Source organism: Nelumbo nucifera, chromosome 1, assembly GCF_055504915.1.
Source record: "Nelumbo nucifera cultivar China Antique chromosome 1, China Antique-T2T, whole genome shotgun sequence".
Taxonomy (NCBI): Eukaryota; Viridiplantae; Streptophyta; class Magnoliopsida; order Proteales; family Nelumbonaceae; genus Nelumbo; species Nelumbo nucifera.
The window spans coordinates 161,140,952-161,155,522 of record NC_142649.1 but is presented as its reverse complement, the minus strand read 5'-3'; the positions used below and the strand labels follow the sequence as shown (position 1 = coordinate 161,155,522).

General features: G+C 40.6%; 1 protein-coding gene across 9 annotated transcripts in view; it reads right to left on the bottom strand.

Moving 5' to 3' along the window:
* The window catches only part of LOC104610047 (transcription factor EMB1444-like), a 47,940-nt gene that overhangs the window by 15,003 nt on the left and 18,366 nt on the right, over positions 1-14,571 (bottom strand). For 5 of the 9 annotated variants that reach the window (XM_010276508.3, XM_010276504.3, XM_010276505.3 and 2 more), the window contains 3 exons: positions 12,271-12,390; positions 11,013-12,197; positions 10,807-10,908 (listed from right to left, as the gene is read on the bottom strand). In XM_010276508.3, the coding sequence (XP_010274810.1) occupies positions 10,807-10,908; positions 11,013-12,197; positions 12,271-12,390 (1,407 nt within the window). Of the gene's footprint in view, positions 1-5,191; positions 5,511-10,806; positions 10,909-11,012; positions 12,198-12,270; positions 12,391-14,571 lie in introns of those variants that run through there. The other 4 variants (XM_010276510.3, XM_010276509.3, XM_088894994.1 and 1 more) reach the window with 3 other exon arrangements.

Here is a 14,571-nt window from a genome sequence, read left to right as displayed (position 1 = left end):
AATTTACGAAATGTCCTTCCCTGCCACAGTGGGTACACTTCCTTGTAGAGCTGCCTTTTTCTTTGCCACGGCCTCCCCCTGAGTCACGACCACCACCACGGCCAAATATGGAACCACCACGACCTCCTCGGGAGGCATGTCCTCCCCCTTTCGTACCACGTCCACCTCCTCTGTCTGTCACAAAAGCTGATCTATCAGATTGTGTGGGATTCTCTGTTTGTCCCAAAGAAATCCTGCGAAGCCGAGCAAACACTTCCTCAAGTGTAGGAAGGGTAGAGCCCCCCAATATTTGGGCCCTAACTGGTTCATACTCTGATTTCAACCCCACTAAGAATCTTGTGACATCTAGTTGTTCCCTCTATTGTTGCTGAACCTTAACATCTGGAGTGAGAGGATGATAGACATTGAGTTCATTTCTGAGGTTCTTCATACTGGCATAGTACTCTTCTAGGGTTTTATTTCCTTGTTGCAGACCAAAGTACTCCTAATAGAGCTGATATACCCTTGTAGTATTATCTTGCCCAGAATACAGCTTCTTGGCATGTTCCCATATGTCCTTAGCTGTACCTAAGAACAAGAAGTTGGCACTTATTTTGGGTTCCATACTATTCTATAGCCATGTCATGATTTGAGCATCCTCCTGTTCCCAATCATCAAACCCTAGAGAGTCAGCCGGTGGTTTATCTTCTTTCACATGCTTCACTTTTCTCTTTGCCTTGAGAAAAACTTCCACCGACTTGGCCCATGGAACATAGTTCTCACCATTCAGTTTAATTGAGGTCATTTGTACACCTAGATAGTCAGAGGAAACCACCACACTAGGTTTCTGATCACTACAGCCATCTCCCATTGCTGCCATGATACTCTTTCAATGCTGCCTCTAATCTGAATTCCCAATCACCAACTAAGTGCTGCTGTCAAGAGTTTGATGTTCCAGAACCTACAGCAGTCCCTAAACACAATGATAGATACACGCCTTTGTTCTTATCCACACCACTACTGATTTCACAAAAAAAAACACAGACTACACCGACATTAATTCAGCACTTACTAACCACATGCAAGCTCTCTTACAACTACTCAACAGAGTTTGTGCATCACAAGCACCACCACACAGCCATAGCTGTCACACACAATACAGACCTACTTTAACGCTTTTAAGAGAGCACCACAGGACCAACAAAAACTCAACTAGTACCATTGCATTACACCTTGCACCATTCGGCCACCTACAGTAGCAGCCCTTACACCATTTGGTCACTGTAAACACAGCCTGTTCTTGGAATTTTTCCAAGAACCAGGGCAACAACCAACCTAGTTCTCTAGGTTCTGATCAGTCCTCTCAAGTTCTTGAAGATTTTCAACCCAGAAATACCAACAGCACACAGAGGAGAGATAACCAACCTTCGTTTGAGAGCTTCAGCCAACCATTCACTGTTGAAGTTGTTTTCTTAGGAAAGGAGGTTCTGTGCACCAGAAAAAAGAAGAGCTGTGATGTTTCAGGCCTGGGACGAATCACTTTTCTCCATTGACAGCCCAGAGAAGAAAAGGAGAGAACTGAAGCACGAACTGAAGTTGTCACGAACTGAAACAGGTCACGAACTGAAGTTGTCACGCTCTGATACCATGTTTCTACTGTAGCTACAGTAGTCCGAACCAGTAAGGAGAAGAAGAAAGAGAAGGAGAAGAAGAAGAAGAAGAGAAGAAGAAGAAGATGAAAGAACTGTCGAACCTGATAGCTAAACCCTATCAGTCGACCTCTTAATAGTGATTAGGCTTCTAATTAAATGTACAAGGACTAAACTGCCCCTACTTAAGTATGGGACAGAGAACCTCTAATAAGATTGCCACATGAGCTCATAACTTAACCAAGGTGAGTTGACTAATCTACCCTTATTCGGCTAACTCTAACAATACATATTTATATAATATTTATAGATGCAAATATGAAGTTAATTTGGGTTCAGGTTGGTCAAAACCTCAACCCGAACCCAACCCAAAGTTTAGTTGGGTTCATACTTTTCAACCCCAACCCTAACCCGATCTTTAAACCAACCCAACCCTAGTTTTCCAGGCTGGGTTCAAGTTGGATTCGGGCTAACCCAGCCTAAGTTGCAGTCCTACACTTGACCCATGAGCCAATGGCCTTTTTGGTTTGAGTGAGAGGTCCAAGTCTTTCAACATTGTAAAAAATCATTTATTATAGTTTATGTGTGTTTGTCGAACTGAACCTGTTGAGAGAGCTGAGAAGAAGAAGAAGTGGAAGAAGAAGAGAGGAGAATCTGATGTGTTCGAATGGGCACTATTCATCAGCCGGCCTTGTTCACTAATATAAGAGCAATACAAAATTTACATGAAAGGACCAAGATGCCCCTGATTAGTGATGGGACACCCAATCTAATAAAACACAAGATACAATTAGGCCCAGTTACTAAGGCCCATTAACTAAAGACTCTAATACCCAGCCCAGACAAGAGAATAACAACATATCAGCCGAACCAACACTCCCCCTCAAGCTAAGCATGGATGTCAATCATGTTTAGCTTGCCCAGTAAGTCCAAAAATTTCATTGTGGTTAGCCCTTTAGTTAAAACATCTGCAATTTGCATCTCTGAGAGAGTGTAAGGAATGCAGAGTTATCATGTGACTATTCTTTCCCTAACAAAATGGCGGTCTATCTCAATATGTTTTGTTCTATCATGTTGCACTAGGTTATTTGCAATGTTGATAGCAGCGTTGTTGTCGCAGTACAACTTGAGAGGACACTCAGTCTTCACTCCCAGTTCACCAAGAAGAATTTTAAGCCACAACAGTTCTGCAACACCATGAGCCATAGCTCGATATTCTGCCTCTGCACTAGACCTTGCAACAACATTTTGTTTTTAAATTCTCCATGTAACTAGATTTCCCCCAACAAAAGTGCAGTAACCTGAAGTCAACTTTCTGTCACCCACAGAACCAGCCCAATCTGCATCAGTATATCCTTCAACTTCAATTCTATTGTTTTTTCTGAACAAAATCCCTTTCCCAGGGCAAGACTTCAAATATCTGAGGATTCTTTCTACAGCCTTCATGTGAGAAATTTTGGGATTGTGCATAAACTGGCTGACAACATGAATGGCATAAGCAATGTCGAGACGAGTGAGGGACAAGTAAATTAACTTCCCCACTAACTTCTGGTATCTCTCCTTATCAGGGTAGTCCTCTCCCACTGACTCCTGTAGACCATGATTCGGTTCTATTGGAGTATCTGCAGGCCTGCACCCCAACATGTCTGTCTTTTGTAGAAGATCAAGGATGTATTTCCGTTGACATATATAGATGCCCTCTTTGGATCTAGCAACTTCAATCCCTAGGAAGTACCTCAGTTGACCCAGGTCTTTGATTTCAAATTCAGCAGCTAGGACCTCCTTCAGTCTGTTGATCTCCTCCTTATCATCCCCAGTAATTACCATATCATCTACATAGACGATAAGAGCAGTAAGTTTTCCATTCCTCTTCTTTATAAATAGAGTATGATCTGCCCCGCTTTGAGTATAACCACCTTTCTTCATGGCTCCACATAGCTTCTTAAACCAGGCACGAGGGGACTGTTTAAGGCCATATAGTGCCTTTCTTAGTCTACACACTTTTCTGCCAAATTCATAACCTGGTGGAGGATCCATGAATACCTCCTCATGTAGATCACCATTTAAAAAAGCATTATTCACATCCAGCTGATGAAGCTCCCACGAGAAGTTTGCAGCTAATGAGAGGACTTTGATAGTGTTGAGTTTTGCTACGGGAGCAAATGTTTCTTTGTAGTCAACTCCTTTCTTTTGAGTAAACCCCTTTGCCACGAGTCTAGCCTTGTATCTTTCAATGGACCCGTCCTCCCTATGCTTCACGGTGAACACCCACTTGCATCCAACAATACCTTTCCCTTCTGGTAGATCTACTAGTTCCCAAGTTCCTGCTTTCATCAAGGCCTTCATTTCTTCATTCATAGCCTCTTTCCACCTTGGGTCAGACACAGCCTCAGAGTACCTAGTAGAAACATGCACAAAAGAGAGAGCAGACACAAAAGAACAATAACTAGGGGACAAGTGTGAGTAAGACACAAAATCCGCAATAGGGTATCTGATAGTACAAGAACGAGTAGATTTACGAAGTGCAATTGGAAGATCCAAGTCAGAGGAATTGATAGGATTACCTTGAGTTACTGATACAGGTTGATCCGAGTCCAATTGGTTGTTGTCATGAGTTGGAGGGCTCTTCTTCCTTCTATTGTAGGTAACTCTAATATCTTTTGCTGCCTATTGAAGCCTTTAGTAACATTTTCCACATCACTAGTAATAGCTGGGCCAATGAGAGCCTTACTAGATTCACCTGGGATACCACAACTAGGAGGATCAAGAGGAGAAGATGGAAGATCCGAGGCAGAGAGGGGCACAAAGAAATGGGGAATAAAAGAATCAACCGGAGGGTCCTCTTCCATCCTACTAGTCTCCCCCTGAAGAGGATCCGAGGAAGATTGAAAGTAGGATTGAGACTCAAAGAACACCACATCTTTTGTGACATATCTTTTCTTGGTGACTAGATCATAACACTTGTATCCCTTCTAAGTAGGAGAATAACCCAAGAAGATTCCCTTTGTAGATCGAGGATCCAGTTTTGTCTTCTTTGGATCCTTGACATGTATGAAACATACACACCCAAAGACCCTCAGTGGAAGAGAAAAAACAGGGAGGGCAAAGAACCGAAAATGGAGTCTTCATTCCCAAGACCTTAGATGGCATTCGGTTTATCAGATATGATGTAGTGAGGATTGCCTGAGACCAATAGCCTTTTGGAACCTTGTGCTGAAATAATAAAGCTCGTGCAGTCTTCAATAAGTGTCTATTCTTGCGCTCAACAACCCCATTCTGTTGGGGGGTATTAGCACAAGATGACTGGTGAATCATTCCCGCATCCTCCATAAACAAGTTTAAGGATATTTCAAAATATTCAGCAGCATTATCTGACCTGAATTGCTTGATTTTCTTGCCAAATTGTGTTTCAATCATTTTGCAAAATGCCATGGTTACCCGTGGCACTTCATCTCGTATCTTTAATAAGTAGATCCATGTGCATCGAGAATAGTGGTCAATAAAACTGATAAAGTATCGATAGCCATCCACAGAAACAATGGGAGAAGGACCCCAAACATCAGAATGCATTAAGTCAAAAGGTGCTTGAATTTCATTACTAGAAGTTGAGTACACAGTTCTACACTGTTTTGATAATTGACAGACTTCACAGACTAACTTTTGACTTGACACACCTTGAAACAATTCCGGAAACAACATTTCCAATGACGAGAACTATAAATGACCTATTCTAGCATGCCACAGGTGCATCTTAGATAATGACTCCACATTACATTGACCACTAGTAGTAGATGTTTGAAGGACTGAACTGATGTCTGCATCCAGGTAGTAGAGGCCTCTTCGCTCATGACCGCTCCCAATCGTTCTCTTCGTCAAACTGTCCTGAAAAACACAATGGGTAGGAAAAACGGTTATGCTACAATTCAAGTTCTTGGTAAGTTTTGAAACAAATAAAAGATTTGAAGAGAGATTGGGAACATGTAAGACAGATTTGAGAGAGATGTCCTTGCTTAGGTCAACCACTCCTTTCCCAGATATGGTAGAGAGGGAACCATCAACAACCTTCATCTTGTCTTGACCAGACATTAAATGATAGAAAGAGAATAAGGAAGACATGTGAGTCATGTGGTCAGTTGCATCGGAATCAATAATCCAGGAGGCTGGATCAATGGAACTAGTTGCACTAAAGGCTGAAACAATACCTGATTTGGCAAGGGAGGTGGAAGCAAGAGAATTTGTCCTTAGGCGGGCCAGTGCCCGGCTAAGTACCTCTACCTCATCAGCTGTGAAATCCATAGGCCCATGTCCTTGGGAACTGGTAGTCTGTCCCGAAGAAGAGGAAGCAACTGTGGATGAGTGTTTAGAACCTCCACCACTGTGACTTGCTGCTAGGTTCCCACTTGCCGAATGGCCCTTCTGGTGCTTCTTCTCTTTCCACAATGCTGTTGATTTCAAATGAGGGTAGAGAACCCAACAGTTCTCTTTCACATGTTTTTCTCCCCCACAGTGAGTACACCTTAGGTGTCTCTTGTCAGAGAACTTGTTCCCCCTTTGGCTTGTAGAAATGAGAGCTGAATGTTCTATAGACTGCTCTACTGGTTTAGTCTGGGCATCAACTTGCATCTCCTTTCTTCTCACCTCTTCATTTCTCACAAGATAGTAGACATGATGTAGATCAGGCATCTCATCTCTTCCCAGAATTTGGGACCTTATGTTCTTATATACCGGATCTAGGCCAGCCGAAAATTTGAATGCTCTACCCTCTTCAACTTGTTTGTCGTGTTTCTCCTTATCTCTAGCATTCTCCCAGTCTATGATGAGGTAGTGATCCAGCTCTTCCCACAATCCTTCTAATGTAGCAAAGTATGTAGCAACACTCATGTCTCCCTGCTTCAGGGCAGCAATATCTTGATTCAGTCTATAGATTCGGGCATTATTCTTTTTCTGCCCATAGGTCTTAGACACCTTCTTCCATATCTTGGCAGCTGTGGAGAAGTGTTGAACCGTCCTAGCTACCCTGGGAGTCATTGAAGCAAGCAGCCAGGACATGATTGTAGCATTCTCTCTTCTCCAAACAGCATATTCAGCACTCCCTATTTCGGGTTCTTTCTTCTGCCTGTCCAAATAGCCTGTAAGATACCGGGATGTGATAAAGAGCATGGCCGAAACAGACCATTCCCTAAAGTTGTATTCATCAAGTAACACACGTTATCTGTAGGCTGTGCAAATTAGGGTTCTCCAGATTAGGAGACCTCCCACTAATCCTAATATCTCTAGAAGAAACTTCCCCAGATATGGAAGACATCTTCTCCGACTTGCAAGAGTACCAAAACTGTCACACAGGTTATGTGAAACCTCTTCAGACTTCCGGACCTTCCAGCACTGTAATCTCAGACCTGAGGGTCTGTTTTAGGGCTGTAATACCCTTCCCACTCTGCTGTACTGCTCCACTCACTGCTGTCGCAAGCTGCCACTTACAGTTGAAGTGCCAAGCCAAAAAAAAACTCGGCTGTGTTTGGCCACTGTTGTCACAACCCTGACCTAGCTGTTGTGGCTTCTACCACACACCAATCACTGCTATCGCAGGTTAACCTTCACCCACGAACTGCTCTAGGACTGCTGAAATCAGTCCTCTCTTCTAGATCTGTTTTACACAGATCTCACTTAGCCGAATGGCTACACCTTGCTCTATGTATCTCTTAGGGTATCAACTACTGGAACTAACTCCCCTTGGGCCCTACAACCAAGGGAAACCCCGGCGGCATAAGTTCTGCTGTGTTCTACGACCAGACCTAGGGTTTCTTTGCAGTACCAAGATAGAGAGAGAAGTGCGAGACAGCTGCTGTAACCAGGCAAGAGAGGTGTTCTACGACCAGACCTAGAGCTCTGATACCATGTTTGCCGAACTGAACCTGTTGAGAGAGCTGAGAAGAAGAAAAAGTGGAAGAAGAAGAGAGGAGAGTCTGATGTGTTCGAATGGGCACTATTCATCAGCCGGCCCTGTTCACTAATATAAGAGCAATACATAATTTACATGAAAGGACCAGGATGCCCCTGATTAGTGATGGGACACCCAGTCTAATAAAACACAAGATACAATTAGGCCCAGTTACTCAGGCCCATTAACTAGAGACTCTAATACCCAGCCCAGACAAGAGAATAACAACATATCAGCCGAACCAACAATGTGAAGTATAAATTATCAGGACATAATTGCAAAATTCTGTAAAATGGTTGAAGAATTGAAATATGCATTATATCTTAGGAGTTAGGAAACTGAAATAAAGCTTATTAATACTTTGAATTACAAATTTTGGTGATACTTATTTTTTTTTATTTGTAAATCTTTTATAAATATCATCGCTATTTAAAAATACCAATTTTAGTGATTAATTAATTATTTTCTTTCTTTTATAATTTTTGGATGATTTAGTGCTAATAAGAGAAAATTCATGAAAGGTTATTTAAAAAGATAAAATTTAGAATATTTTATTTTCATGTGTTATTGTAATATTGTGTAGTGGGTGTGATCATTCTTGGCCCGGCCCAGAAACTTGGCCCAACCCGCAAATTCCCAAGCCTAGGCCCAAGTTTTTGTGTGCAAGCCCGGATCAGCCCGGGCCCGCATCAAGCCTAGAAAATTTTGGGTTGGGCTTGAGACCAACACTTCAAGCCCAACTCAGGCCTGGCGGCCTTGGCCCAGCTCGCAATATAATATAATATGTATTTTTAAATATATATTATAACATTATATTATATTTGTTATATATATACAAATATATTTTATTTTATACTAAATGTTTATTATTTTATATAAGATATAAAAATTTTAAGTTTTAACATATAAATAAATATTAATTAGTTGACACATGTCAATACATGTGTGAACACTTAAACCAACTCAAGTATGTAAGTTGTCCTCCTAGGCTTCATTCTCATTGCCTAAGCAATGTGGGACTTGGAAAAACACTCACTGGCAGCACTCATTATTTAGTGAATCCAAGTCCCACATTGCTCAAGAATGGGAATGGAGGCCTTGCCTTCATCTATAAAGGATAGGTAAGCCAAGCCAAACCAACTCTAAGAATTAAATGAGGCCCATGCCTTTTTTTGTCCATTGGCCCAAAGCTTAGCCAAGCCCAATTTGCCTTGGGCTTGTGCCATATTTTTTTTTTGCATATATTAATTTAATTTAAAATTAAAAATCTAAATAATTAAATTTTTATTATTTGATGTCATAGGCTTGGAAAGCCCTAAGCCCGGCTTGAGCCCATGTAGGGCCGGGCTTGGGCTTGCAAACTAGACTTGGGGTGTGCTAGTGTGGGCTAGGCTAGACCTGGGCCTAGGTTAAAGCACTTATCATTAGTGCTAATTGCTAAACCCGGCTCGACCCATGATCACCCCTATTGTGTAGTTGTAAAAACTCTTACTTCTCAGTGGGGCCATAGGGGTGGCAATTTTTCACCCAACCCGCCATTTATTTGGCGGGTTGGAAATGGGTTGATCACCCATTGGGTCAATTTAAATGGGTTGGGTTGTGGGTAACCATTGGGTTAACCACTAAAGATGTAAGTATTAATTCGTTAGCCATTTTTTTTAATTTTCTTCATTTGAATGAAATAATTTATAATTAATGCATTAATTTTCTATTAATTATTGACTAAAATTAATTTTGTCTTGAATCAACACACTTCACCCAAATTGACATAAATCCAAATCAACTTGACCCGAGTTTGGACCAGCTCAACTTGGTCTAAATATGAACAGACCTGATCACCTCGGTTCGATTCGCTTGGGTTGGTCAGCCTAGACCGAACATGACCTGACCCAGGGCAGGCCGATCCGGGTCGACCCGAATTTGAAACTGTGACGGACGGGATGGTTCGTTCTGGTCCGACCCAAAATCTGCCCCGCTTGTTTTCCCTAGTTTTGGATTGTCCGCTCAGGCTCGTATCTGTACAACCCGACCCGAATCTGAACATGTTTGATTTACTTCTTTTGAACCACTTCGGGCCAGTCGGTTTGGTCCCAAACCCGAGCACAAACCTGATATGGGCCAGTCCAAGTCAATCTGCCATTGACTGAACCGGTCCGGTTTGGTCCGACCAGACTGATCTGGATCTAAACGGTTCAACCACTCTTGAACCTAAGTGGTTCAGTCAAGCCTGAAACCCGGGCATAGTCAACTGGCTTCGTAGCTTGTGTAAAAATAACATGCATGTAATATGATTTGAACCTTCACCACTTGTGTAAATAGCAACTACTATTACCACCAAGCTATGACCAACTTATTTATCAAGAGGGAGTTAGTTTTTTGTTTTAAGTACATAAATATAAGATTAATGGGTTTGGGCGGGTTGGACTGGGTTAAAGCGGGTTTGGGTTGAACCCAACCCATTTAAGTTTATATAACTGGGTCATTAATGGGTTGGCGGGTTTTAGATGGGTTGGGTTGAAACTCAACCCAAACCAAACCCAACCCAACCCAACCCAACCCGCCCAATTGCCACCGCTACTTCTCAGGTAAGCAACCCAGGTTTGAATCCTTGCCACTACATATAATTTTTGTACACAAGTTTAGAATAGAAGTGCCAATAAGCAGTAAATATGTTGGAGGTTTTAAATGTAATTTAAATAGATATATTAATAGGCATTAAATAGACTTTTAAATATGTTTAAAAAAGTTATATTAATGGTCATTGAAGGAAGTTTTAACAGGTTCATTAACAGACATTAAATATGGAGTAGAAATTTTCAAAATTCAAATCAAATATTTTAAATTTTAAATATGACCTTATCAGACATGTATCAATATCTAAAACCTTCCCTCTAATTGCTAGGGCATAAAACAAGACTACTTAAAAATAGCACATCTGCACAAAACTCTTTGTGGAACATAGACATTATATCAACTAGTCAGGTTGGCACAGATACTAATATATCAAGGTTTAACCCAAGCAAAGCAGACATAGAATGAAACAGGTAATATTATAAGTTACAAAACCATTGGCAGAGGATACTCATTTATTTCAACTTTATCTCTCCTCACCCCAAGTGATGCAATTAGTCTCATTCTAATAACATGTTTAATTTACACAGGTTCTTCAATCATCAAATAAAGGCCATTTTTCAGTTGAAAAGTTGAATCACAGAGGAATTTAAGAATTTAAATGTTTACCTTTGATTCAGCACATCTCCTTAGCTTATCAGCATGCTTAGTGACACTCTGAAGAAAGAGCAAATGCTTGATTGTGAGCTCCAGCAGTGCATCGATACTGCACTGTGCAACCATCTCAAGATTTTCAGTGCCATATGAAAGAACAAGTATTTGCATGCATCATTCACCAAAAAAACTCAAGCAGAGACTGGCTATAAAATGGTTACCTTGGACCCATTAGGCACAAGCTCTCGAAGCTCTTTGACACGATCTTGGATCAGTTGTCTATCCCTTGGCCTAGGCCTACAAGTTTCACCAGGTCTAGTCCTCTTTCTATTTATTTTAGGTGGTTCTACTTGCCTTTCCAACTGCTCACTATGTGCACTTAGAGTTGTCAATGATAATTCTTTTTGGGACCTTACAACCCTTGATTCTGTTGAACCCCAGGTAGAAGCCAAGCTGCAATGTGAATCCTCTTCAACAGAAGATTCAGGCAGTCCACCTGCTGTACAAGGATGCTTAATGTGGGAAGGAAGCTCTTTTATTTTTTTAGTTGTTATTAGTGACTCTACTGATTTACAAAATGTGTCACTCTTAACATTGTTAGTACCCTGGCAAGCATTTGCAACCACTGCGTCTAGTAGATGTTCTGACCCACTCTCTAACATAAACTGGTTATAATCCATTCCCTCTTGGAGCTCAATTGGAATACCACTTCCTGCCCCCTCAGCCTCATTCCAAGGAAAACACTGCTGCTCTCTCCTAAAAGCTGGTCCAAGGGCTTCATGCAGCTCACAGACAGTAGAGAACTTAAGTGAATTGTCTACAGTATTTGTGCAATTTATCTCAGTCCTGAACTTCATATTATCCTCTGAGCCTTTTCCTCGTTGCACTTCAAGTGGCTCAGGTATGTGGAGTTCCTTATTCTGAAGATGAACTCCAAAACACTTAACCATATCTACTGCAGGTTCAAGGAGATCTGGAGGCAAGAAAGGGCGACCTCCTTCAGGTTTAGGAAGGGGCTTTGTAATATTTATTGTTGTATTGAGTAAATCTTGTGATACTGATGCATCATTCTGTATTGAGCCAACACAATCCTTCCACCTGTTAATTTCCTCTCTGTATTTTTTGTTCTTGAACATTTTCATATCCACCTCTTTTTGGTTATCCAAACTGCAGATTCTGGACCTTGGATAAAGAAACTGAGTACTCTCATCACCTATAAATGTAGGGGATTTAACTCCTATATGTTCATCAAGCATTTCAACTGCCTCTTTTCCATGGGGACCAGGCAATGCAACAACATCATTTAAATGTTTCCCAATAGATGGCAACAAGTGAGAATGAAAATCATGACTTCTTTTCTTGACAGCTTTATCTACTCTGTCTAAGCACTTAGCTGATATCTCTGACTGGAAAGACAGCTGCATCAGATGGATATATATTACAATAACAAAATATTCCAAATAAAATGAAGTAACATACCGGACATAAGGTGGCCATCTTCGTATTTTGCATTGGATTGGCCAGAAATTCCATACAGGAATTTTGAAGTGAATAAAATACATCCTTTACATGGGTTACCAGCTTCAAATCTTCAATAACCTGCTCCTCTCACAAGAAAAGAAACAATTAGAATGAACAACTAGATTTAAGTAAAATAAAGGAGTTCAAAATATGCATGTAAAATTTAACAACCCAAATGGAAAAGGATTTAAAAGAAACAGAGTTATCGCTGATGAGATAGGTGCAGAGAAGCATCAGTTAAAATGAAATTATTAACAGAACTTTATAATAGAAAACATAAATTAAATGCATTTTCATTATTGAACAGTATATTTTTATGGGGCACACTCTGTTAGACCTGGTTGTTTACGATTAACTAAATCTACCAGCTGAGCTTAGTTCTTAGTTCTCATTTGTTTTAGGTTAACCATTTTAACCTGAGGTTCACACAAGAACTTGCTAGCTTCACTACCATAAAAGATAACCTAGAGGCTAGAGCTAAACCAGTAGCTCAATTGGTTTATAGAATGTGAGGCAGACAGAGGTTTTCTGATGTTTAGAGATCAATGGTATTATTATCAAAGCTTGATAGTCCACTCCCCAACCCCAAGTGAGTATACCCAATTCTGAGTCTGTCATTTATTTATGTTGGTTTCAAAAATTGAGGTGCTTGTATTTTAAACCTAAGATCTGGATTTGTAACTGCTTATTCACCTAGATTTTTTTGTTTTTTTTTTATTGGCCTAAGGAATCTGGGTATTGAGAAGAATGTATACTGTACTTGGAGATAATCATGCATCAGTTTTGGCCAATACATTTAAAATGAGTTTGTAATATGTTGTGCACATGCATGAAACGTGAATGAGAAGTAAAGGACCTCAAATTAAAATTCTCTCAATGCAAAATGTACAAGTTCAAAGACATCTAACAACAAGATCCAACTCTAACTATACAGATGTAGAGAGACTGGGCCGAATGGGCCCTAATATTTGTTTTATGTTTAAGTAGTGTTCTATCTGTTTTATGAGTTAATGGGCCTGTTAACCTCATTTTAATTTCTATTAAGTTCTTGCTTTGCTGGCCGCCCACTTAAAGGGCAGACTTATAATTAGGATAATTGATTAAGATTAATAAAAGATTAGTGAAGGGAGAGAGGTATCCATCGAATTCTCTTCTTCTTTCTCTTCTTCTTCATCTTCTTCTTCTATTCTTCTGTAACCTTCGTTTCTCTCTCACTTTTCTAATTTTTAATCAGTTTTGTATCAGATTTGAAGGACAGATTCACATCTTGGTACCAGAGCAGTTCTTCCTCTTCTTTTCTTTTTCTCCTTTTTTCCCATACACCCTTTGATTAGAAGAGTGTATGGAGAGATAAGTCGCTGATCAATCAGAGGACTATTTGCCTAGTTGGTAGAGGGTTTGGAGAGTTAGAATCTGGCCGAAAATTGCCAGGAATTGAAGCTATAATTTTTCTGCCCAAAACCCTAGCTGACTATTGAAATTTCAAGTTATAGGTTAAGGAGAAGAATCGGGTGTGGCGCTCAGGGCTTGGGAGGTGTAGTTTGGTCCCCAGAAGTGTGTGGTTGAGACTTGAAGAAGGTTGGGAAGCTCTGGTAGGAGTGGCTACTTCTTTTCTCTTCCTCCCCGATAGCCAGGTGTAGTGAAACCCTAGTTTTTGAATCTCCAGGTACTATACTAACCTTAGTTAGGTTTATAAAGACTAAAAACCTAGTTTTTTTTTCGTTTGATCAATGGAGCAATCTGGAAGTGAAATGAAGCAAATGCCGGTATGCGGGGTTGGTCCGGTAGATTCCTTTTTGACTGAAGTGACCACAACTAAACTAGATGGAACCAATTATCTAGCCTGGGCATAGTCCATAGGGATTTATGTTTGCAGTAGAGATAAACTAGGGTATCTCATAGGTAGTAAGGTGAAACCTGCAGAGATAGACCCTGCATATGAGAAATGGATGAAAGAGAACTACACAGTGATTGGGTGGTTGGTCAACTCTATGCTGCCCCATATAAGTCAGCATTAGCTCTGGATGACCTCAGCCAAGGAGATTTGGGACAGTGTTAGAGAAACATATTCACAGAAGTTATATGTTGCAAGAGCCTATAAGTTGAAGAGTGATGTGAACAATCTGAGACAGGGGGAGAAGAGTGTAGTAGTTTATTACTCCATGTTGAAGTCACTATGGCAAGAAATTGATGTTATGGAGACAGTTGTATGAGAGAGTACTAAAGATGTAGAGACATTTAAAAAATTGGTGGAATGAA